The sequence below is a fragment of the Ptychodera flava genome, chromosome 14, assembly GCF_041260155.1.
Source record: "Ptychodera flava strain L36383 chromosome 14, AS_Pfla_20210202, whole genome shotgun sequence".
NCBI classification, from domain to species: domain Eukaryota; kingdom Metazoa; phylum Hemichordata; class Enteropneusta; family Ptychoderidae; genus Ptychodera; species Ptychodera flava.
In genome coordinates this window covers 19,756,875-19,781,402 of record NC_091941.1, presented here as the reverse complement: position 1 = coordinate 19,781,402, position 24,528 = coordinate 19,756,875, and the positions used below count along the sequence as shown (strand labels likewise).

The 24,528-nt window shown below is 39.3% G+C and overlaps 2 protein-coding genes across 2 annotated transcripts; both read left to right on the top strand.

The window, feature by feature from the left end:
- Positions 1-200: 200 nt before the first annotated feature.
- On the top strand, positions 201-9,839 carry LOC139149661 (carboxypeptidase B-like). Its single transcript, XM_070721517.1, has 10 exons — positions 201-329; positions 2,526-2,601; positions 4,260-4,487; positions 6,341-6,442; positions 6,658-6,759; positions 7,259-7,369; positions 7,883-7,976; positions 8,319-8,527; positions 8,959-9,043; positions 9,566-9,839. Exons 1-10 carry the CDS (start codon positions 265-267, stop codon positions 9,754-9,756), a joined length of 1,263 nt encoding a protein of 420 aa, XP_070577618.1. The 5' UTR covers positions 201-264; the 3' UTR covers positions 9,757-9,839.
- A 3,870-nt stretch (positions 9,840-13,709) lies between these two features.
- Positions 13,710-23,635, top strand: LOC139149662 (carboxypeptidase B-like). Its single transcript, XM_070721518.1, has 10 exons — positions 13,710-13,940; positions 16,295-16,370; positions 18,534-18,761; positions 19,196-19,297; positions 19,683-19,784; positions 20,952-21,062; positions 21,434-21,527; positions 21,900-22,105; positions 22,714-22,798; positions 23,356-23,635. The coding sequence occupies exons 1-10, from the start codon at positions 13,876-13,878 to the stop codon at positions 23,541-23,543; spliced, it is 1,257 nt and encodes a 418-aa protein (XP_070577619.1). The 5' UTR covers positions 13,710-13,875; the 3' UTR covers positions 23,544-23,635.
- Positions 23,636-24,528: the final 893 nt, after the last annotated feature.

The following is a 24,528-nucleotide window of genomic DNA, read 5'->3' as shown; positions in this document are numbered from 1 at the left end:
GTGATCATATGATTTCAGTGCAAGCAATTACAATGAACTTGACATAGGCCTAAAATGTTTATGAATTAACATACCGTATAGTAGCGAGTTAGAATGTGCAACCTGCATTTTTCGAAAAATGTCCGGTTTCTTTATGGAAAACTTTCCAAAGTCTAAGAAGTTGATAACACCCCCGTGAATTCGGGGGGTTACTTAAGATACTGTTACATTTTCCACCGGTTAGATCAAATTTTCCGTTCAGTTTGGTCGAAGTACTGAAAAATCATGTGGAAGATTCTAGTTTCCTTGCTGAGTCTGGCCCTGGTGGAGGCCGTTACACGCTATGACGGGTAAGCCTGTCTCTTCGTTAAGAGATTCTGAGAGTTTTTACTGTTGCCACTTTTTTCAACAAAATCTACCTGCCCGTGTTTTCGATCGAAACAGGTCGTAGCAGCTCACGTACAACACACCCTTCTGTGACTTCATTTCATATGTTCTTTTTGAATTTTTGAGCGTTACGTCAAGCGGCCAAATCTTAAAATAGCCGATGCCGGTAGAGATTGCTGAATGTGTCAAACATATCCTGTACTTCATAAACTTTAAATCGTCATAAGCTTCTGAATTCATTGAAATCTTAAGAGCAGCAACTCATATTTAAGACAGAGTACTCATGGTGTTGGCATCATTCATTCTCCGGAGCTTAGATAAGCGGACCAAAAGGACATCTTGTGAGTGTAATCACCTTTGAAATTCGTGTATATGACAAGTTTTCTTTCACAGATATTAGGAGAGTAAACGTACTTCATTCTCCTTTGAAATGAGGGCATTACATCTAGGTCGCTTTGACTTTTAGTGAATTCAAATCTTATATCATTCAGTCACTAAATTTACTTTGTTCAGAGAGTCGACAATTAGTGACTACTTGCGTCATTCTTAAAAACTTCAAGCGTGAGTCTTTGTAGTATGAGAAAGTGTTCAGACCTAACGAAAGTTGGTATGTTAGTGACGCATTGAAGAACCCCACTGATATGAAATAGCGAAATAATTTATGCCGACTTTAATATCAATAAATTGATTCAAGAGCAGTCTGAAATTCCGCCATCCTTTTCGTATGAAGTGTCAAGAAACATTTTTTTTTCAGAAATGTACGTGTTAGGCGTAATCTACTTTCAAAGGTCGTATAGACTCTCGTTCGATATTCTCTTTAGTAGTCCACTAAAATTGCACGATAATTTGTTTTCCAATCAATGTCTGAGTGGAACAAAGACGAAACTTGTTGTTCTTGATTTTTTTTTCCTTTTTTATAAAATAATTGGCTGCAAAGGAACCTTTTGGTCCAAGCATTTCTGTACTTATGAGATTAGCACCGTTTGAAAAATTCTGTTCTTAAGGTATTACGCGCCTCGGAAGTGAAAGACTTAAACTTTTGCTCAAACTTCTTTAAATGAAAATTTCAATCATTCTCTTACCGAATCAACAATAAAAATCAGGGGTCACCGTGCAAAGTTCGGAATTCTAGCGAAACAAATTACTCAACATTTACCGATATTTGAAATTCAAAATGGCCGCCATCCCTGTGTTAACTCTATGGGATAAAAATAAAAGTTTGAATTTTTGAAAAACTTAGCCGATGAAAGTTTTTCTCTCTCCAAGAGCTTTAAAATGGGCCCCCCACAAGTGGTAGATCAGGAAAGAATTGTAGAAATTTGAGAGTCCGAATATCTGTCCCCGAGGCGCGTTCTACCTTAAGCTTTGGTAAACTGTGCTTATTGCATGGAATTACGACGGCGAACTAATGGCGTCACTTTCGAACTCGGTAATACGTGCACCAGTCAAATGAAAAGCGGGGCTCTATGGCTGGCTCAACCGTCAACCTTTATACAATCCTCGAAATGTCACAGAATTCACCCGATATGACTGACACCTTCCCTCACACTGAAAGCCGTCACGTACGCCTGTATTGTTGCATCATTCAACAATTTCCGATACTCTGTACAATAGCAGTTCAAGTAGAACTCGAAGTCCAGAAACCTGTAGCGCTACTTATGGTCATATTATATCTTGGACATCACTGGGTACATTTTGAATCTTGAATCGCTAGCGAGCAAAAAGTGTTTTCATGGAACATCAATCAATGACTTGTCGTTCTTGCGATAAAATTGTAAGCAATATAGGCCTATACAGCAGATTCCACATCACTGTTTACAGTGGCATGTGCATCACCGTTTTCTTTTTACATACAATGTATTGAATAACAAAGATGTAAAAATTGCCGACTCATTTTGTCTTTGTTTAGAAAAACAGTAAAGGTAACTTATGTTAGTGTGTTGAGTGTGTGGTTAATTGCCTGTCCGTTTACTTGTAAAACAAATTATCATAATAAAGTCGCTTGCGCTATCAGTATTCGAACTTCATACAAAGTGGCGTGATGTGTGGCGGTTACAAGCCATAAGTCATATTTTGCGCGCTTTACCTATTATATTTACAAAGAATGTGTGTAAATTTGTGTATTACGTGAGTTTTGAAACTTATTATTTCTTTTTCAGATACAAGGTGTTGCGTGTAGTTCCAAATGGCGATGCCCAAGTACGGTATCTGCGTAACCTGGAGGAAGACCTTGAGGTACGAGAGAGAGAGAGAGAGAGAGAGAGAGAGAGAGAGAGACAGACAGAGAGAGAGAGAGAGAGAGAGAGAGAGAGAGAGAGAGAGAGAGAGAGAGAGAGAGAGAGAGAGAGAGAGAGACAGACAGACAGACAGACAGAGACAACAGACAGACAGACAGACAGACAGACAGACAGACAGACAGACAGACAGACAGACAGACAAAGAGAGAGGTGCAGACAGACAGACAGAGACAGACAGACAGATGGAGAGAGAGAGAAAGATAGAGGGAGAGAGACGGGCGGACAAACAGACAGACAGACAGAAAAACAGAGTGAGATTTGGACGGACAGAGATAGGGAGACAAATAGAGAAAAAGAGGCAGGCAGACAGATTATGCAGATAAAGAGGGGCGGAGAGAGAAGGACAACAGAGATGCAGATAGACTCGGGACAGAGTGAGACTTTGACGGACAGAAACAGATGGAAAAAACAAATAGAGATAGAGGGCAGGCGTAAAGAAAGGCAGATAAAATAGAGACTTGGAGGACAGAGGCCGATATAGAGACAAATAGGGAGAGGCAGGTGATAGCAGAAATAGGTAGACGGGTAGAGAAACAGGGAGACGTGTAGAGAAATAGACATACGTAAACGTAGACAGAGGCAAGTATCATTATCTCTTGGATTCAAATTTGAGATCGATGAGTGGAGTGCAAAGATTAAGACGTTCCGTTTCTAGCTCCATGGACTCACACACCCGACTTACACACCCGGGTTGGAGGGGGGGGGTTACTCTTGATATCTTCATATGGGGGTGTGCCGGCCGAGTTGAAAACATCTACCCATGTTTATTCCAAAAATATGATCCATCATTAGGGATTTCTTTGATAAATTTGGTAATTTTTACTTTTAAAACGTCAGATATGAAGGTCTTCTCAAATCATGGGACAGTTGCTTTGTTATTGACCAATGTTTATAGGTTTTTCAGATGTTTAGGGGTGTTTTCGTCAAAAAGAGACCCATTCGGGCGGCACATACCCGTATACCTTTTCTAAGGGAGTACCCCCCCCCCCCATCCAGGCTCACACAGTCGCATTGTCTAAAGAGTTTTGCTCTGATATCAGGTTAATAGAACACAGAAATAAAAACTTGAAATACTGAAATTTTAATTTATGTTTTAGCACTTGTGCAAAGCCGCGGAGGTAAAATGTCAGTATTGAACATCAAGTCTATGGCGAAGCGAGCATTAGAATCGCTCTCGGAAAAGGTGTACGTGAAAAGTTGCCGTTTCACGTAGAAAACGATTGGCAAACGACAAGAGAACGTGTGACATCATCAGAACATGATAAGACCGCGCAGAAAGTGATGACGTATCCGTTCGCGATCCGTTCCCGTATGAAATCTTAACATCCCGTGGGATGCTTCGACGTCCATTATCTACCCAAAGCAACCTATTTGCGCCTGTGAGAAAAACCGAAGAAGAAAAAGTCCTGACTCTGGTATGGAGAAGACACAGTTAATGAAACTTTAAAATAAGTTTGGTTTGTATCGAGTTGAAGTCTAAATCCGAACTTTGTTGAAGTTCGGCGTTTACGTATTGAACTTTCGGAAATTTCAAGAAGAGGTTTTCCGCTGAATGTGATATTGTTTTGGTCTTTTTGTATATGATATTACACACAGCTCTCTTTCTGGAAAGAAGCCAGCTTTCCCGGAAGACCAGTTGATATCATGGTGCCTCCGAACAAGTTCGGAAGGTTCAAGACAGAGTTGAGATTGTTCGGATTCGACGTCAACACCATGATGACAGATGTCCAAAGTGTCATTGATAGACAAATGGAAGAGAACGCTGAAAAGCGAAGCATGAACCCAGATTCCTTTGATTACAACACGTATCATACTTATGATGAGGTGAGATTTTTTCGATTAGTCGGCAAGAAGAAAACGTACATTGAAAAATAAAATTCAAATTCAGAATGCGCAGTGATCTACGTCTTCCGTAATACCACCACCACAACCTTCATCATCATCATCATCATCATCATCATCATCATCATCATCATCATCATCATCATCATCATCATCATCATCATCATCATCATCATCATCATCATCATCATCATCATTCTTCATCATCATCATCATCATCATCATCATCATCATCATCATCATCATCATCATCATCATCATCATCATCATCATCATCATCATCATCATCATCATCATCATCATCATCATCATCATCATCATCATCATCATCATAATTATCATCATCATTATCATCATTATCATCATCATCATCATCATCATCATCATCATCATCATCATCATCATCATCATCATCATCATCATCATCATCATTATCGTCATCATCATCATCATCATCACCACCACCATCACCATCATCATCATCATCATCATCATCATCATCATCATCATCATCATCATCATCATCATCATCATCATCATCATCATCATCATCATCATCATCATCATCATCATCATCATCATCATCATCATCATTATCGTCATCATCATCATCATCATCATCATCATCATCATCATCATCATGATCGTCATCATCATCATCATCATCATCATCATCATCATCATCATCATCATCATCATCCTCCTCATCATCATCATCATCATCATCATCATCATCATCATCATTATCATTATCACCGTAATCCTCGTCATGGTCGACGACAACAACGACAACAACACCATTGCATTGTGTTGCAAGCAGGGCTACAAACCTGTTTCTTGTTTCTCGGGATTCAAAATGTAATTAAATCTTAAATGCGCCTAAGGGGTAGACATTCACACTTTCAAATTTTGACAATTCTTTAATGGTCTACTGCTTATTGTGGTTCATTTTGAAGCTCTATATAGGAGTAAGTAAACTTTCAAAGTTTCAGTTTTGTGAAATATTGAAAATTATATTTCCCACATGTAGTGAATACAGGGATGGCGGCCAATTTGAATTTCAAATATTGGTAAACGTCGGGTAATGTCTTAAGTAGTACCAAAGTTTGACCCCTGATTTTTATTCTAGCTTTGTCAAGTGATTGGTTGAAACTTTCGTTGAGGAAAGTCACCAAAAGTTTAAATCATTCAATTTTGACGCGTTTACTCCATTGATCCTACTTAGCAAAGATTGTATAATAATGTTCTCTATCCAAAAAAATATAGCGATGTTCACAATTTGTCTCATATTACATTGATGGGGAGACTGGCCAAAGATAGCTAGTATTTAAAAAGACCAGTAACTGTAATTTTTGAGGATTTTCAACTATTTTTTGGTTTTAATGTCAGCCACAGTTTCTTGTTCTACACCCGAAGCACGTGTTCGCATACGATGTGTTCAGCTAGTCAACTCAGCCTGTACATGCATATAGACTGCGCTGGTATTGTTGACAAGTTAAATCTGGTCTGGACTAGAATTCAAATGTAAACAATAACAGTGCATTTTACACACATAGACACTGCGTGGACCAGCTGAATGGATGGTGTTCCAAAATACATGTGCTTCAGGGAGTGAAACAAGAATTTGCAAGTAACAAACAGAACAAAATTGACAAAAATCATCAAAAGTTACAGTGAATGACCCTTTAAATCGGTGCCAATGAACTATTCTGTAGTGATTGTTAGCATGGCCATGATACATCACAGAGTTTGCACGTGGTGAAAGTGACTTTCGAACCAGTTGGTTCAGTGGTTACTTTACGCTTACCCTAGCATTTCTGTCTATAATCGCACAGATCGACGCATGGATTGATGAAATCTCAGCTGCCAATCACGACATTGCCAGTCCTTTCACCGTTGGTACTTCATACGAAGGGCGCAAAATCCGTGGAGTGAAGGTAATTCTTCATATCGGTGAAGAGCACACACATGCTGCATGTAATGAAACCGTTATAGCCCAAACAAGGGACTATATACCTCCTGACGTTGGGCAAATGGTCACCCGCCCTCTTGCACACCCCTTGTTTTGGCTATAATATATTGTTTTGTCACTCGCTATTGCATTACATTCGTTTTTGATATACTCAAGTAAGGCGTTGTTGTTCTCGTCTAGGTTGGTAAACAGGCTACAGGCAAGAAAGCTCAATATTACGTCGGTGGCATCCACGCCCGTGAATGGGTCAGCCCGTCCACCATGATCTATACCGTGAAATACGTAAGTAGCCTACGCTGAGCGCTCACGAATGGAGCTCAGACCAAACTGCATGCAAGGACGGCTGTCTAAGACGTCAGTCATCGTAGATGAACATCTTGAGATCACTAGCCTCATTACACAGAGGCATCGTTATCGTCTCAATTCTAATCAGAAATGATGCTGTTTTAGAATGAAAATCACCGACCCCTCCTCACCTTTATCTCTTAAACGAAAATGTGTAAGAGGTTCTCCTTGTTATTTTCAAAACGAATGAAAGTTGATAATTTTTATGCGGCTTGAACTCATCTTCAACTGATGATCTCATGCAATAGGCTATCATATGCACTGAGCGTTTTCTCATACGTTGAACGGCATGTCTCACGGACAAGATTTCATTTTCGCGCAGTAAATGTCGAACACTCTTGTTGGACATGTTTTTGCTATTTCAAGATTCAGCATCACTTTAGCTTGTTATATCGACACACTACTTAAGTTCGATTATTTTCAATAACGTTTTCAGCTGGTAGAAGGCTATGGTAACGATCCTAGTATTACAAACTACTTGGACAACTTTGATTACTACATCGTTCCGTCATCCAACCCAGACGGATATGAATTCACCTGGACCACCGTAAGTAGCTCCAATGTCTCTAAACATTATGGTGCATACCTACATTATCGACAGTTGACTTTTCAGTAATCAGCCCTGTCACCAGTTATCTTTGGGCATTTAATGAATTATTCAGTCTCTTGTGCATCTCTGATTTTCCGATATACCTCTGCCATGTTCCTATCTAATCACATGATTCAATCTAGGTGATTGCTGTCCATCATCTGCTCTTGTTCTTGGTTCTCGCTGAGTAGAGGAAATTTAAGAATATTTGGCCTCGGTTGAAAATGTCAAATCTCGGGCAAAGGTTCACGTTGTTCATACATGTTAATTATTCATAGGTAACCTTATGAATATATCTATGCCCACATATGACTTTGCGCAATGGGAAATGTTATCTTTAAATCTGTGAACACGTGACAAGTTATGTTAAATTTATAAACGAAAGTGAAGTATCCGTAAAGAGTTATTCTGAACAAAGGAGGTCAGCGAGGCACATCGACAGATGGAAATTTTCATCCTTTCTGTACACAGGATCGTATGTGGCGTAAGACAAGATCCCCAAACGCTGGTTCAAACTGTGTCGGCACTGATCCGAACAGAAATTGGAGTGCCGGCTGGGGCAGATGTGAGTACCCATTTTGGAGTTTTGCTACTTAAAATTTGCTAACTGTTACAGGAATGCACCGGGGAGTTAGCATTCCATAGTGAATCATGTACAAAATTATGATTGATTTTCAATTGTCACTGAATGAACCGATGTGTACAAGAGAGGGGAAAGAGAGGAGTGGGTCATGAAAATGTAGAAAGAACTGTATGTATGCAATAACGGTGTCATTAGGATCAAAAGATAACTTCATTGCTTTCATTGGCCAAGTTGAGTTCAGATAGAAAGCCGCCTGACAAATACGTACATTGTCTTCATTTTGATGGTTTCTGCTACAGCGTCGCGAGGTTTTCTGTTTTTCAGTCCCTGGTTCCAGTGGAAATCCTTGCTCCACCTCCTACAGAGGCCCAGAAGCGTTCTCTGAGGCCGAGACTGACGCAGCTGCCAAATTCGTCGAATCACTTGCTCCTAACGTTGCAGTCTTCATCGATTTCCACGCCTACTCTCAAATGTGGATGAGTCCGTACGGCTACACAAGGGATTCGCCACCGGAGCCTGATTACACCAAACAGGTAAGTTAATCCGTGCGCCGGAAGTAAAGAGTACGTGTGATGCGGTTCAACGCGATTTGCTTATACAGTGCTTTAATCACTTTATTCTGTGAACGTTTCTGATGAAACCATTAAGGTAGCGTGCACCTCTGAATGACATTAACGTTTGCCAATTTTTTCTTTAGGAAACTTTACACCATTCTTTTTCCAACCAAGTATACAAAATCGGGGGTCATCATGCAAATATTGTTATTACAGAAGCAAACTACCTAAAATTTATAATAATTTCGCTCCAAAAGAAAATGGTATTGGGTTTCAATTATCAAATTATACCCTTTTCCAAACTGGTTCGCGTGAAATTCACTCGGCATGTTCTAGTTGCACAAAGTAGGGGCTGTGCACAGCTTGGGATAATGACGTCACCCACTAGTATCTGCATATTTCTTCGACAGATCGACGCCAACAAAAGATGTGGCGAAGCCATTGAAGCTGTCCATGGAAAAGTCTATCAAACAGGAACCATTGCTAATACCATCTGTAAGTTGACGTTTCGTGTACCCTGCTATTTTTTGAATTCGTATAGTTACGCAAGACAAATGTAATCCAAAGTAGTGAGTTTGAATCAGGGAGCATGCGAAAACATTTACAGTAAGAAAATCCCATCTATCTATCTATCTATCTATCTATCTAGCTAGCTATCTACCTATCTATCTATCTATCTACCACTTGTGTAGTCGATGCAGTGGATGCAGTATAGCAGAGCGGTATACACAATATATTGTGTGTGTGTGTGTGTGGAGAGAGAAAGAGAGAGAGAGAGAGAGAGAGAGAGAGAGAGAGAGAGAGAGAGAGAGAGAGAGAGAGAGAGAACTTCAAGTATACATACATGGTCTAAATTCTAGCTTTGCTATATGCACACCTGACCTTTAACCACTGTTAAAGTTTCACAGTACATATTGAGTCATAAAGTAGTTCTTCAATTCATGAAAAAGGGGGAAACTGCCTCTGTTTCATTGAGTCGTGTGCTTTGTGACATCCCTCATTTTTTTTGCAATTCAGACGTTGCCAATGGTAACACTGCCGACTGGGGCTACGACAACCAGAATATTTTGCTGTCCCACGCCGTTGAACTTCGTGATACTGGTGAACATGGCTTTCTGTTACCTGAGGATCAGATCCAACCAACAGCCGAGGAGACATTTGAAGCCGTAAAAGAGATTAGTAAAATCGCTCTGGAGAACATGCAGTAGCGTTGCTGTTAACATTTCCTCTGATGTCGTATAACGATGTTCAAATACAATAATCAGAAATAAAAGATATATATATATAGAAAGATATAAAGAGTTATTCAGTTTACAACTCTACATGAAAGGGGTTCCGCTTTCTTTACAGGGAAGTGAATACATTTTGCACATAACTATTTTCAAAATTCCTGCGTAAAACATCACGTTCTATAAAAAAGGTTTTGTTAATGCAGTCCGTAAGATGATCTGATTCTAGACTATGAATGCTAAGCTTTTGGAGGGTTACTCCGAGCAACAATTTTGACAATGCGTAACTACCTGCCACTTTATGGACCAATCAGAAGTTCATATTAACCTCTTGATGAAGACCCCTCGTCACATGAATGACGATGGAATAGAATTTGATGAGCGTTTTTTTTAAGAAATCCTTGAAGGAATAAACACTGCATTTGTTTCCCGAGTTGCACACGTAAATCTACGATGACCATGTCAGATGCGGTAACTATTTACAAGTGATGTTTGGACAGTATCCTATCTTCTCTGACAAAAAAGGAAGGAAAATCTCAGCTGTGCTGAGATCTTGTGATGTACGCGTCAACATTCCTCTACATTCCTTCTGCAGATCAGGAACAAAGGAAAAATCTTAACACCCATGTCTCATGAAATACTCCAGATATGTTGCTGTAACATCTACATGTACCCAGTGTAATCTGTAATTGTTGTGTAGAACGTGGGAGGTGTTGACATGGTGGTCCGTTTGCGCAATTATTTCCATCTAAACAAAGTGGATGCCTTGGGGGATGTTATAAAATGATTTCTGGACACTGTAATGTCGATTCATGAGTTATTTGGCATCTGAGAATTGGTATTTTAATGATAAAACGTGCGAGTCAGCTGTTACCAGCCGTTTGAATTTTGAACAAATTAATGAAATAATACGAAGCAGATGAGGTGAACGTGTTCTATATCCCGCCGTGCCAATTTTATATTTTTTGAATAACAGCATTACTGAAATTTTCCGTCATCAAAAGCATTTCTTTACTGTCGTGTAAGTCGCCAGGACTGTGCGTCCTGCCTTTACGTAACAGTATGTAATTACTATTCCATAATTGTAACCAATCAGCAAACGTTTATATCGCACCAAAATCCCAAAACAGTGTTTTGCTCTGTGACGGTCAATGGCTAAACCACACTGTATGCTCTGGAGAACATGTGCGTTTTCACTTTTCTGTTGAATGTTTCCAAGTTCAGTGATGCTCTGATGTCAAGTGGTAGTTCAACCCAGTCACGGATATCCGTGGCTGGGTTGACTTTTGATGACCCGCATAGACGCAGCCTACCCCCGCCACAGATAGCTGCGTTTCAACAACGACACATTGGTGGGAATTTCGTAGCTTCAAACATATGTTAAATTCCACGGATGCCTCACTGCATATAATACAGTGGATCAAATACTGACGTAAAAGTCAGTCTTGTGAAGGGGCGTTTGCATTTTATCAATGTAAAGGTACAAAGTATGTCCTGTTTGAACTCTTTTCATGAATTTTGTCTGATACACCAACATGAAGATTTAATTTTGGGTGTATGGACACATGCGGACTCAGACTATTAATCCCCTGTGTTTGCAAATTACAAACAGTGTCACAGAAACGTTTCCAATTTTTTCCTGTCTGGACGTAGTAAATGAATTCTGGATTAAGGTTCTTCATGAAACATGCTGAAATATTGGCCAACTGTTCAAAGCCTCTACTCGTCTTGCAGCCTCCATACAAGATTCAGCATGCTTTGTGACATTTTACGGACCGGACTAAAAAAAGTTCCGTGCACACTTCTCACCATGCATGGCTGAACATACACTGTTACACAAAGTTTGGACCTCATGCAAGCTTTTGCAATGGAATCTCAATTGGCGGTGCCTTTCATATGGATAAGGATACCAGCTTCCCCTAACATTGTAGCAATGTTCGTTTGTCATATCAAAGCAAGTAGTAATAGGAAAACTAATTTTGTCTGGAGGTCACAAACGAAATCAACTGTTTGCACGCAGCAAAGGGATAATATTTGACACTTTTGCAGTTATACACCGTCGTCATTCTGCACATTGAGTGACTTTCTGCCAGCATTCCAAATTAGTTTACCACAAAGAGGTCAAAAAGAGCGACTTTGTTCCTTTTGATTAACTGTTGCTCCCTCACATTATTTTGTACTTATAATTTCAAACTGTGGAATTATCCAAACATTTCCATGGCTCACTTTTCGAGCCATGTCGGTCAGAATATTACTCACTTAAATTGAGTCTATCTCACCATCAACATGTAATTACTGCGAATTAATATTGCTTCTTTTTTATAAATACACTAAACATATGAAATAATTTCTGTATTTCGTTTTACGACGAAACGGCAATGCCTTACTATCAAGTCGAGCAATAAAGAACAATGAATATCCGTCGTTTATATGAAATGATTCGTGCAATATTATGCAAATTCCATAGATTTATCATAAAACATGTAGGATATTACATATGTAACACAGAAATGAATTTATGCATTCTATCCATCAAGCCTTCCATCCATAAATCATAAAATAGGTCGGTGTATATGTGTTTGCGTACGCCCATTCGTGCACGCGCACGTACATGCATAGATGCATAAATACATATTTTCCAACGAACTGCATACGTACATATCTTAGAAAGCGAGTACGTTCGTACACCAGTACGCGTGTAGGTGCGTGCATGCATGGAAACAAAATTATCAGTGGAGCTGTCCATTAAAGCATTGTACGTCCCCAGCCTGCCGACCCCACCTTTCACAATACTGTAGATTTCCCATAACTCATAAAATTCTGAAACCATACCTCTAAGGACACCATTCTTCCAAATTCTCATTTGAAAGGATTTGAAAAATTATGTTTGATTCAGAGAGGAGATAGCATTTTTGTAAAATTTTCCACTGATTGTGTCTTCAGCTATACAGAATAATGTGATGAAAAGTAGGCGGAGAGACTAGTTGCACCTGTTTTATGAAACAAAAGGATGTTGATTTTTTCCAATGGAAATGACAAAAGAAATTGGCATTTTAAGTTTTATCAGAAAATGACCACTTCAGTTTGTCATAACTTGTTGCCTAAAAGTATGGCATTTGTAGTACCTAAAGAATGTGACTTTTATGGTTATTCAATGGTTATTTGGAAATTTTAACTGAAATATATAAACGTACTTTTACTAGATAATATTTAGCAGTTATTCTGATGCTGCACATTATTGTTTTTATGCAGAATTGAAAAAGTTATAAGAAAAGTAACCTTGGATGATACAAATCAAAGAGAATTGTGTGTAATTTATCGTAGTGTGCCTTTCTGTGGAGAATCGTGTCGACCTTTGTACGTCACGTGAGCATAGTGTGGTAACTACTATTCAGTGGTTAGGGCCACGGACTCACTATCAGAGGATGGTGAGTTCGAGACCCAGTTCAAGACCCGGTGGGTCCAGAGTAATGGACTCACTGTCGGAGGACGGTGAGTTCAAGACTCTAGCACGGTGTTGTGCCCCTGAGCAAGGCACTTTACTCCTCAGTGCTCCATTGGGGGTTAGTGGGTTATGTGTATACTTCATCCTGTAACTGGGCTAACGCCCGTTGGATGATGGACTGATAAAAAAAATATATCGTACGATTGTCGCACATTTTGGACAGTAGCCTAACATAACGAAGTGAGGAGAACGGGCTCAGTTTGCGTAATCAGAAACCAAGATAAGATATGAAAATGACAAATCCACCTGTTTGTTGAAATCTTGTACAAATTTGGTTCAGATCCGATTCGGTTTGCGCTTTCCAGTCCGGGGGAAGTCATGCAAATTTTACATTTCAAATGTGATCATAGGATCGCAGCGCAAGTAATTACGCTGAAGTTGATAAATGCCTATAAAATGGCATACATATTAGTTGGTGACAATATGTAACCTATATGTTTCGAGAAAGTGTCCGGTTTCCTTACGGCAAACTTTCCCAAGTCTTTAAGAAGTTGATAACCCCCGTGAATTCGGCGGTTTACTTAAGATACTGTAACATTTTCGTCTGGCTAGAACAAATTTTCCGTTCAATTTGGTCGAAGTACTGAAAAATCATGTGGAAGATTCTGGTTTTCTCGTTGAGTCTGGCCCTAGTCGAGGCAGTTACACGCTATGACGGGTAAGCTTGTCTTCCGGCACCTCTCAATATATGATTCTCTGAGTTTTTACAGTTTTCAGTTTTAGCAAAAAAATAATCTACCTGTCCGTGTTTTCGAACAAACCAGGTCGTAGCAGCTGACCTACAACACACCCTGCCGTAACTTTATTTCATATATCTCTTGAACGTTTTTGTTCTTTTTGATTTTCAAGCTGAGCGCGATATCAAACTGGCAAATCCTAAAATAGCCGATGCCAGTGGAGATTACTGAGTGCATCAAACATATCATGTACTTCATATACTTTAAATTTTCATATAAATTCATTGAAAACTTCAGAGCAGCAACTCATGTATGAAACCGAGTACCCAGGGTGTTTTGACAGTCATTCGTCATCCGGGCCGTTGTTAGCAGACCTACAGGACAATATAATGTACTAAGGCTCCTGTGACACACCTTTGTTCTTGAGAATGTAACCACCTTTGAAATATATATTGCAAGTTTCCTTTTGTAGATATTGGGAAATTGCATGTACAGGAGGGCATTAAATCTTGGTCGTTATGACTTTATAGTAAATTCAAATCGCCTATTGTTCAGTGTAAACTAACGACGTCACTGAAGTCACTTTGTTCAGAAAGGCGAGAAACATTAGTGTCATTCTTAGCAATTTCAAGGGTTTCCTTCTAGTATATGAACATCTTCAGACTTCGCGAAATTTGGTATGTTAATGACGTGTTGAAGGGCGTGTTGAAATAAAACGGCGAGATCATTTCTGCTGATTTTTTTATTTTCAAGAAATTCATTTGGGAGCAGTTTGAAATCCCACTACCGTCTACTTGTGAAATGTCTACAAATCATTTTCTTTCAGAAACGCATGTGTTAAACGTAATCTACTTTCAAAGGTTTTGTTAATATCGATCGTTCGATATTCTCTCGAGTAGTCCACTAAAAACTGCACGATGATTTGTTTGCCAATCAGTGTCTTAGTGGCACAAAGACGAAGCTTATTGTTCTTGAAATGTTTCCCCTTTTTTTTAAATTTTGGCCGCAAAGATAATTTTTTGTCCAAGCACTTGGGGTGACCTTACTTAGGTTTGTTCAAATCTTAGCGAAATTTGGTAAACTGCGTTTAGCGTATGGAATTACAACGCGAACTGCCGGCATCATTTTCAACCAGTGTTACACGTACGCCAGTCAAATAAGAAGCGGGGTTCTATGGCTGGCTCACCCATCAGTCAACCTTTATACTGTCATCGAAATATCACAGAATGATATGACTCCTTCGCCAACACTGAAAGCAGTGAAGTACACCAGGCCTGTAGGTTGCATCATTCACATCCCCGACACTTTGTACAACAGCAGTTCAAGAAGGACTCTTAAAGCCGCACTTTTCAATCCAAGGTTCTCGCATTAGTGGAGTTCTCCTCCCATTCAAACACATGGCCAGTATGATGTTTCATTTCTATAACATTAATTACACAAACTGACCTCAACCTTCAGTCACATTTTGCTAATCCTGCAAACAGAGTTTATGCAAGCTTTTGATTGACGGTCAGTTCAAATTGCCAACGGTCATTGATTCCCCGCCACAAACGCTCGAATTTCCTAAAAAATTGTCTTCCAGTTGCGTTAGACATTGAATATAACCACAGAGTTCGATCGGCAGCAACTTCACGCTGACCGCTTTGCAGTCTGTCTGTGTTTTTTGTGGCCGGGGAAAACTAAAACTTAAAAAGGGCATTTTCTGGAGCGTGTGCCCACGTGTTGCCTGTTTGGTGTCCACTTACACGATGAACGCCGCCATACCTTGGCGTCCTTTTAAAGGGGGGCTCCGCCTTTAAGTCCAGAAACCTATAGCGCAACTTATGGTCATATTATATCTTGGATATCACCGGGTACATTTTGAATTTTTGAATAAGAAAAAACTATCGCCAGCGAGCAAAAACTGTTTGCATGGAACATCAATGACTTATCGGTGTTGTGATGAAATCTCAAGCTATATACAGTAGATTTCACACTCTTTACTGTTGCACGTGCATCACCAATGTTTTGATTTCAAACCTACACAAAGAGTGTTGAATAGAAAAGACATAAAAATTGCAGACTCATCTTGTGTTTGTTTAGAAAAACAGTAAAGGTAACATATGTTAGTGTGTTGAGTGTGTGGTTAATTGCCTGTCCGTTTACTTGTAAAATAAATTATCATAAGAATTACAGTCGTTGGCCCTATCAGTATTTGAACCTTATACAAAGTGGCTTGATGTATGGCTGTGACAAGCCATAAGTCATAATCTCGCGCTTGTATCCATGTTTACAAAGAATATGTGTACATTTAGTTTTTCATGTGAGTTTTCAAAGCTCATTAATTCCATTTCAGATACAAAGTGTTACGTATCGTCCCGAATGGCGATGCCCAAGTACAGTATTTGCGTAATCTGGAGGAAGACCTTGAGGTGAGAGAGAGGGAGAGACAGACAGACAGACAGACAGACAGACAGACAGACAGACAGACAGACAGACAGACAGACAGAGACAGACAGACACACAGACAGACACACAGACACACAGAGACAGACAGATAGACAGAGACAGAGGGAGGGAGGGAGGGACAAACAGAAAGACAGACAGACAGCTGGTCGGAGAGACAGACTTGGACGGACAGAGATAGGGACACAGAAAGAGATGCAGGCAGACAGATAGGCAGATAAAGACAGAGACGGACAGCTGGGAAACACAGACTCGAGAAAGTGAGACTTTGACGAACAGAGACAGATAAAAAGACAAATAGAGATAGAGAGGTAGGCAGACAGGCAGGCAAATAAAGATAGAGATACTTAGGCAGAGGCCGATAGAGAAACAAATAGAGAGAAGCAGTAATTGCAGAAATAGGCAGACGGGTAGAGAAACAGACATACTTACATGTAGACAAAGACAAAATTATGATAATAATTAGTATCAGGGATCGAGATCGATGAGCAAAGCGCCAAAACTGAAATCAAATCAATCATTGAATCTCCAGCAGGCGCATCCTGACACTAACTACAGCCTACAGTGTAACCTTTTCGCGATATACAATTCAACTTTGCTCTCACTTCTTTTAAATACTTCCTTCATTTCAAGTCCGATTTTAAGACTGAAAACAGCGTATTTTGCAAAAAATCACTTTTTCACTATTCAATTTTAAGTAATTTGTTAACCCAAGATTAAAACATTGGTCGAGTATGCCTTTTGGCTTGTCAGGCAGTCGTAAGTTGGTGAGAGAAAAAAAGTGTAAATTTATGCAAATTAATGCAAATTACCCTGATTTCCTGGCTTCTAATTTCTCCCAATTTCATGCAAATTACCCCAATTTCCTGGCTTTTCTTTTCTCCCAATTTCAAGATTTAACTCCACTCTGGCTTGGTCAAATTTACTGAAATTTTCACACTATATTTTTGAAATGCTATTTTGTTCGGCACTAAAGTTCTTACGTTTTGAATAAGAGGCATTTTAATTTTTCTTGTCATGATTTTAATCACTTTTTTAAGTCACGATGTTATTCTTTCAACCCCTACCAATTAAGAATGAGGATAGATAATGCAAAGTAAAATAGTCATTTTTTCCTACACATAATCTTGTTTCAAGTGAAATATTAAATTTTCAGAAAATAGTATCAATTTTTTTACTTAATATTTATCATTAATATCAAAATTGAGGTTTTCTACCCCAAATATTTATCCCTTCATCCTTCGAGTAAATTATTGCTACAATACTTAAATTTCGATTCTCTGCTTTTTGAAAATAAACGGTATGTGGGGGCTTCCTTGTCATATTGTCATGAGATTCTTTTGAAAAAAACTGTGTTGAACGCCATTTTCAAACTACCATGTGCCTCTTTGCGTAACAGTTTTTAAAACAAACTTTCCAACAGTGTCCGTAAGTCAGTGCAAAACAGTATTTTTTTCATGTCTTTGATTGTTGGTTTCACTCGCCAAACATATAATGCTCATAATTCAACTTTAGTGAAGCTGTATAGTCAGTGATGCTATTTACACAAAAATCTTGGTGTTTTTTTTTCTGCGTCTGCTGACAAGCAGATGTGTATCTGCGGGAATATTAACAAGATGAAAACCACAGGTAAATGTGGGATACTTCGACTTTCATTCTCTATCCCAAGAACCCTATTTGCGCATGTGAGATAAACCTTTGAAGCAAAAGTCCTGACTCTAGTATGAAGAAGATGCAGTTAATGAATCTCTAACATAAGTTTTGTCTGCAATAATTGAAGTCCAAATCCATACCGAAAGTTGTTGACGAGCGGCGTTAACACGATGTATTTAACTTTTGAGATTTTACAGAAAACACGATTAGAACTAATTTGGGAGAATAGGATATTGTGGTAATGTTGGTTTGATCAGAAATTTAAGCTCGTCCACTTTTCTTTGTTTGCAATTCACTTGTTTTATGCATTGGTAATTTGTAATATTGCAACTTTCAGCTGTAGGGCACCTAACACTTTTGAGAAATTTGAACAATGAAAAGATCCTATTCTCCCAAATTAGTTCCAGTAGTATCAGAAGAGGTTCGCCACTGAATATGATATTGTTTCGTCTTTTTGTACATGATATTACACACAGCTCACTTTCTGGAAAGAAGCCAGCTTTCCCGGAAGACCAGTTGATATCATGGTGCCTCCGAACAAGTTCGGAAGGTTCAAGGCACAACTGAGATCGTTCGGATTCGACGTCAACACCATGATGACAGATGTCCAAAGTGTCATTGATAGACAAATGGTAGAGAACGCTGAAAAGCGAAGCATAAACAATGATTCCTTTAATTACAATATGTATCATACGTATGATGAGGTAAGGGGGTTTTTTTTCGATTTGTCGGTCAGAAGAAAATGTACATTAAAAAATAAAATTCAAATTCAGAACGCGCAATGATCCGGTGTCTTCGTCTTCGTCCTCCGTATCATTACCATCATCACATCAACATCATCATCACCATCACCGTCATCATCATCATCATCATCATCATTATCATCATCAACGTTTCAACGTACTTTAGGGAGTACAGAAAAAAAATTGCAAGTGACAAACATGACAAAAATAGACAAAAATCATCTACAGTCACAGCTACTCGCTCCTTAACTCGGTGCCAATGAACTATTCTGTAGAAACTGCCAGCATGACCATGATAAATTACAAAGTGTTCACGCATCGAAGGTGGCTTTTAAACCAATAGCTGGTGGTTAAAATTTACGCTCATCTGAGCATTTCTGTCTGTCCTCCCACAGATCGACGCTTGGATTGATGAAATCTCAGCTGCCAATCAAGACATTGCCAGTCCTTTCACCGTTGGTACTTCATACGAAGGGCGCAAATTCCGTGGAGTGAAGGTAATTCCTAATGTTTGTGAATTCTTTTCTAAAAAATGATGTCATATCCGGTCATGTGCGTATTCAAATTTCTAGCTGACGGGCAACGTGCGCGTACCGCGTGTACCACACTTTGCAGACGACCACGTGCTCGTCATTTGGTAACGACAATGTCACGGTTTACATGTGTAGCTCAGGTGATTGATATTTAAGGATAAAACACAAACGCTGCATGCAGTGAAAACTTGTTGCCCAAACAAGGCACTGTATACATCCTGACGTCGGGCAAATGGTCACCTGCCCTCTGGCACCCCTTTCTTTTGGTTATATATTGTTTTGTCGTTCGCTTTGGTATTTTACACGATTTTGATATGCTCAAGTATAGGCCGTTGTTGTTCTCGATTAGGTTGGTAAACATGGTACAGGCAAAAAAGCTCAATATTACATCGGCGGCATCCATGCCCGTGAATGGGTCAGCCCGTCCACCATGATCTATACCGTGAAATATGTAAGTAGCCTACCCTGTTCGCTCAGGAATGGAGCGTCGAGCTCAGACCAACTGGAAGCATCAACCGTCGTCTAAGGGAGCCTTCAGTTATTATGAGGGGGTGAGCCGAATGAAATTGAGGGTGGTCCATCAGGTAAAATAATGTGCCCGAAAATGTGGATCCACTATACATGCGAGTCTATAAGGAAACTATGAACATTTATTCAAACATAAAACTTGCAATGTCTGTGCGTTTGATAATTGATATAAAATATGTACTTGTTCAAAATAGAGTGGTTACAAGTGCATGTGTAGAATTTTTTTTCGAATTTGCCTAAAATGTGGATCCACTATACATGCGAGTCTATAAGGAAACTATGGACATTTTTTTCAAATAAAATAATTTCAATATCTGTGCATTTATAGACGTTGGATAATTGATATAAATCTACTAGATTAGAACAGAGTGGTAAACAAGTGCATATGTGTGTAGAAATTTGATTTTTTGAATTTCATCGAAAATATTCAGTGACATGGAACTATTGTTTTGAAGTTTCTTTACTCAGTTCATTTAGACTTTGCATTCATCATAAATTTAGCAATGCAAATATTAATGTGACCCTCCCCCTGGTGCAAGTTTGTAAAATGTGACCATCCCCGAACTCCTCCGGCCCACCCCCTCATAATAACTGAAGGCTCCCTAAGATGGCCGCCATGCATCGTAGATGAACATCGTGAACTCACTAGCTCCATCACACAGAAACGTCGTTACTGTCTCCGTTTTAATAAAAATTGAGGTCACTAGCTCCATCACACAGAGACGTCGTTACTGTCTCCGTTTTAATAAAAATTGAGGTTGTTAAAGTTTGGAATGAAAACCCCGACCCCTTCTCATTTTTATGAAAATGTAAATAAAAGGTTCTCCCTGTTATCTTCACAACGATTGAAATTTGATATTTTTGTGAGGAGTGATTTCATCCTCTGTCGGTGATCTCATGTTGTGGGCTATCATTTGCACTAGACGTTGAAAGGTTTAATGTCATTTTGGACAAGATTTCACTTTCGCGCAATATTTGTTCAAGACGCTTGTTGGACATGTTTTTGCTTCATCAAGACTCAGCATCACTTCAGCAAGCTTGTTATATCGAGACATCGCTTTAGTTCGACTATTTTCAATAACGTTTCCAGCTGGTAGAAGGCTATGGTACCGAACCTGATATTACAAACTACGTGGACAACTTTGACTACTACATCGTTCCAGTATCCAACCCAGACGGATATGAATTCACCTGGAACGATGTAAGTAGCCTTAATGTCTCTAGATATTGTGGTACGTACCTACTTCCTTGACACACGTGATGAGAGACACAAAATAATCGCGTCCTATACGTTACTGCTCGAATTCACTCGTCTTTTCAGATATATGTCAAATCTCGGGCAAAGGTTCACACTGTTCATACATGTGAATTACTCACAGGTAACCTTATGAATATATCTATGCCATCATATGACTCTGCGCAATGGTAAATGTTATCTTTAAATCTATGAACACGTGACAAGTTATGTTAAATTTATAAACGAAAGTGAAGTATCCGTAGAGAGTTATTTTGAACAAAGTAGGTCAGCGAGGCACATCGACAGATGGAAATTTTCATCCTTTCTGTACACAGGATCGTATGTGGCGTAAGACAAGATCCCCAAACGCTGGTTCAAACTGTGTTGGCACTGATCCGAACAGAAATTGGAGTGTCGGCTGGGGCACCTGTGAGTACCCACTGAAGATTTTGTAGGTTTGGCACTTACAATTCGCGAGAAGTTACAGAAATGCTCTATAGGCTTTCATTCCATAGTGTGTGAACAGAGTATAGATTTGTTTACCATTAACACTGAATTGATAGATGTATACGAGAGAGAGAGAGAGAGAGAGAGAGAGAGAGAGAGAGAGAGAGAGAGAGAGAGAGAGAGAGAGAGAGAGAGAGAGAGAGAGGGGGGGGGGTGGCGAGGGGTCATGCAAATATAGTAAGAGCTGTACCCAATAATGGTGTAATTAGGCCAAAGGATAACTTCATTGCTTTCATAGACCAAGTTAAGGTCAGATACAAACTTTAAAGCTGCCTTGAAATTTCTGATTTTCAGTCCCTGGATCCAGTGGATTTCCTTGCTTCGAAGATTACAGAGGATCAGAACCGTTCTCTGAGGCCGAAACTGATGCAACTGCCAAATTCGTGGAATCACTGGATAACATTGTAGTCTTCATCGATTTCCACTCCTACTCTCAAATGTGGATGAGTCCGTACGGCTACACCAGGGATTTGCCACCGGAGCCTGATTACACCAAACAGGTCAGTTAACTTGATCCGTGCGCCTGAAGTAAAAAAGTACGTGCGATGCATTTTAACGCGATTTGCTTGGAATAGTACAGTGCTTATCACTTTATTCTTTGAACTGTTCTGATTCAAGGTATACTGCCACCTGTTCCAATTTTGCCACAGTTACCACGGAAAGAGAAAATCTAACCAATCACAGATTTTAAGCGGGTGGCCACTTTTTAAAAACAGCGCCCTCACATGGGCATTTTGAATACCAAGGAACGCCCCTATGACCATATATGGGCATATTTAGATTACAGGTGACTGTATACCTTTAAGGTAGTATGCACCTGTGAATGACGTAAATGTTAGCTAAATATTTCTCAAGGAAACTTTTTCCAACCAAGTACAAAATGAGGGTCATGCAAATTTGGTATTACAGAAACAAACTACCTAAAAATAATAATAATTTTGCTCAAAAAAAATGGTATTGCGTTTCGATTATCGAATACCCTTTTCCAAAACTGGTTCGCGCGAAATTTCACCCGGCAAGTCCTAGTTGCACAAAGTAGGGGGCTGTGCACAACATGGGATAATGGCGTCACCGTTAATATGAAGTTCCTTGCACATTTCATCGACAGATCGAAGCCAACGAGAGATGTGCCGCAGCCATTGAAGCTGTCCATGGAACAATCTATGCCACAGGAACCATCGCTAACACCCTCTGTAAGTTGAAGTTCCGTGTACCTTTAATTGAGTACATAGTCATACGCAAGACAAATACATGTATAATCTGAAGAGGTGATTTTGAATCAGCGTGCGAAAACCTTGATCCTATAAAAACCCTGGCCTTCCCATATCTATCTATCTATCTATCTATCTATCTATCTATCTATCTATCTATCTATCTATCTATCTATCTATCTATCTATCTATCTATCTATCTATCTATCTATCTGATCTTTATATATTGTACTCCGTGCAGTAAGTGCTGTATCGCACAGCAGTATACACAGAATTATATATATATATATATATATATGTATGTATGTGTGTGTGTGTGTGTGTGTGTTGATAGGTAGAAATCCACGTGTACACACAAATTATGTCTAAACTCTATCTGTACAGTATGCACACCTAAGTTTTAACCACTTTAAAAGTTTCACAATACATATTGAGTCATTAAGTAGTTTTTGAATTCACAGACAAGAAGGAAGAACTGTCTTGTTTCAAATTAAGTGACGTACTTTGAGATATGCCTTAATAATGTTTTTCCAATTTAGCCCTCGCCAATGGTAACTCTGCCGAATGGGGCTACGACAACCAGAGCATTGTGCTTTCCCACGCCGTTGAACTTCGTGATACTGGTGAACATGGCTTTCTGTTACCTGAGGATCAGATCCAACCAACAGCCGAAGAGACATTTGAAGCCGTAAAAGAAATTAGTAAAATCGCTCTGTATGAGTTGTAGTAGTGTTGCTGTTAACATCATTTGCTCTGATGTCGCGTAACGATGTTAAAATACATTAATCAGAAATAAAGATATATATAGAAAGATATAAAGAGTAATTAAGTTATAACTCTACCTGAAAGGGATTCCGCTTGCTTCGCAGGGAAGTGAATACATTTGTTATGCTTACTCTAAACTTCCTGGCGTAAAACATAGCGCTATTAATCCAATCCATAAGAAGAACTAATTCTATGAAAGCTTAGCTGTTGGCTTTCGCCGAGCAATGAATTCCACAACACAAGCAACACATATAACTACCAGCCACTTCATAGACCAATCATGTGTTCGTAACCCTGATGTAGACCCCTCGTTACATTAACGACCATGCAACCGAATTTGATGAGTATTTTGGACAAAAATTGTAATAAATACTATATTCATGTATTGCCTCAGTTGCGCAAGTAAATCTCCCTGAATATGTCAGGGGCGATAACTATTAACGAGTCGGGCGGTATCATACTTCTCTGACAAAACAACGGGAAATATTCCAACTGTGCTGAGATCTTGTGACGTACGCGACAACAGTCCTCTGCATTCCCTCAGTACCTCAAGAACCATTGAAAAAATCTGAACACCCATGTCTCGTGAATTACTCTGATCTGTTGGTGTAACATTTACCCCGTGCATTTGCCTTGTTATGTAAAATGCGACAGGCAGTTCGGCGGTTCGGAAAATTACGTTATATTTGAAAATTACGTTAAATATGTTATGTCAATTCATGAGTTGTCGTCTGAGAATTGGTGTCTTAATGAAAAAACGAGCGAGTCAGCTGTTAACAGCAGTTTGAATTTGAACAAATTAATGTAATAATATGAAGCAGATGAGATAGACCTGTGCTATATCCAACTGTGCCAACTATAAATTTGAATAATAGCATTACTGAAATGTTCTGTCATCAAAAACATTTCTTCGTTGTCGTATGAGTCCTCAGGACTGTGCGTCATGT

Coding starts and splice junctions, on each gene's coding strand:
- LOC139149661 (XM_070721517.1), top strand. CDS start 265: ATGTGGAAGATTCTAGTTTCCTTGCTGAGTCTGGCCCTGGTGGAGGCC. Junction 6,443..6,657: donor GCAAAATCCGTGGAGTGAAG/GTAATTCTTCAT, acceptor GTTCTCGTCTAG/GTTGGTAAACAGGCTACAGG. Junction 6,760..7,258: donor TGATCTATACCGTGAAATAC/GTAAGTAGCCTA, acceptor TAACGTTTTCAG/CTGGTAGAAGGCTATGGTAA.
- LOC139149662 (XM_070721518.1), top strand. CDS start 13,876: ATGTGGAAGATTCTGGTTTTCTCGTTGAGTCTGGCCCTAGTCGAGGCA. Junction 22,106..22,713: donor AGCCTGATTACACCAAACAG/GTCAGTTAACTT, acceptor TTTCATCGACAG/ATCGAAGCCAACGAGAGATG. Junction 22,799..23,355: donor AACCATCGCTAACACCCTCT/GTAAGTTGAAGT, acceptor TTTCCAATTTAG/CCCTCGCCAATGGTAACTCT.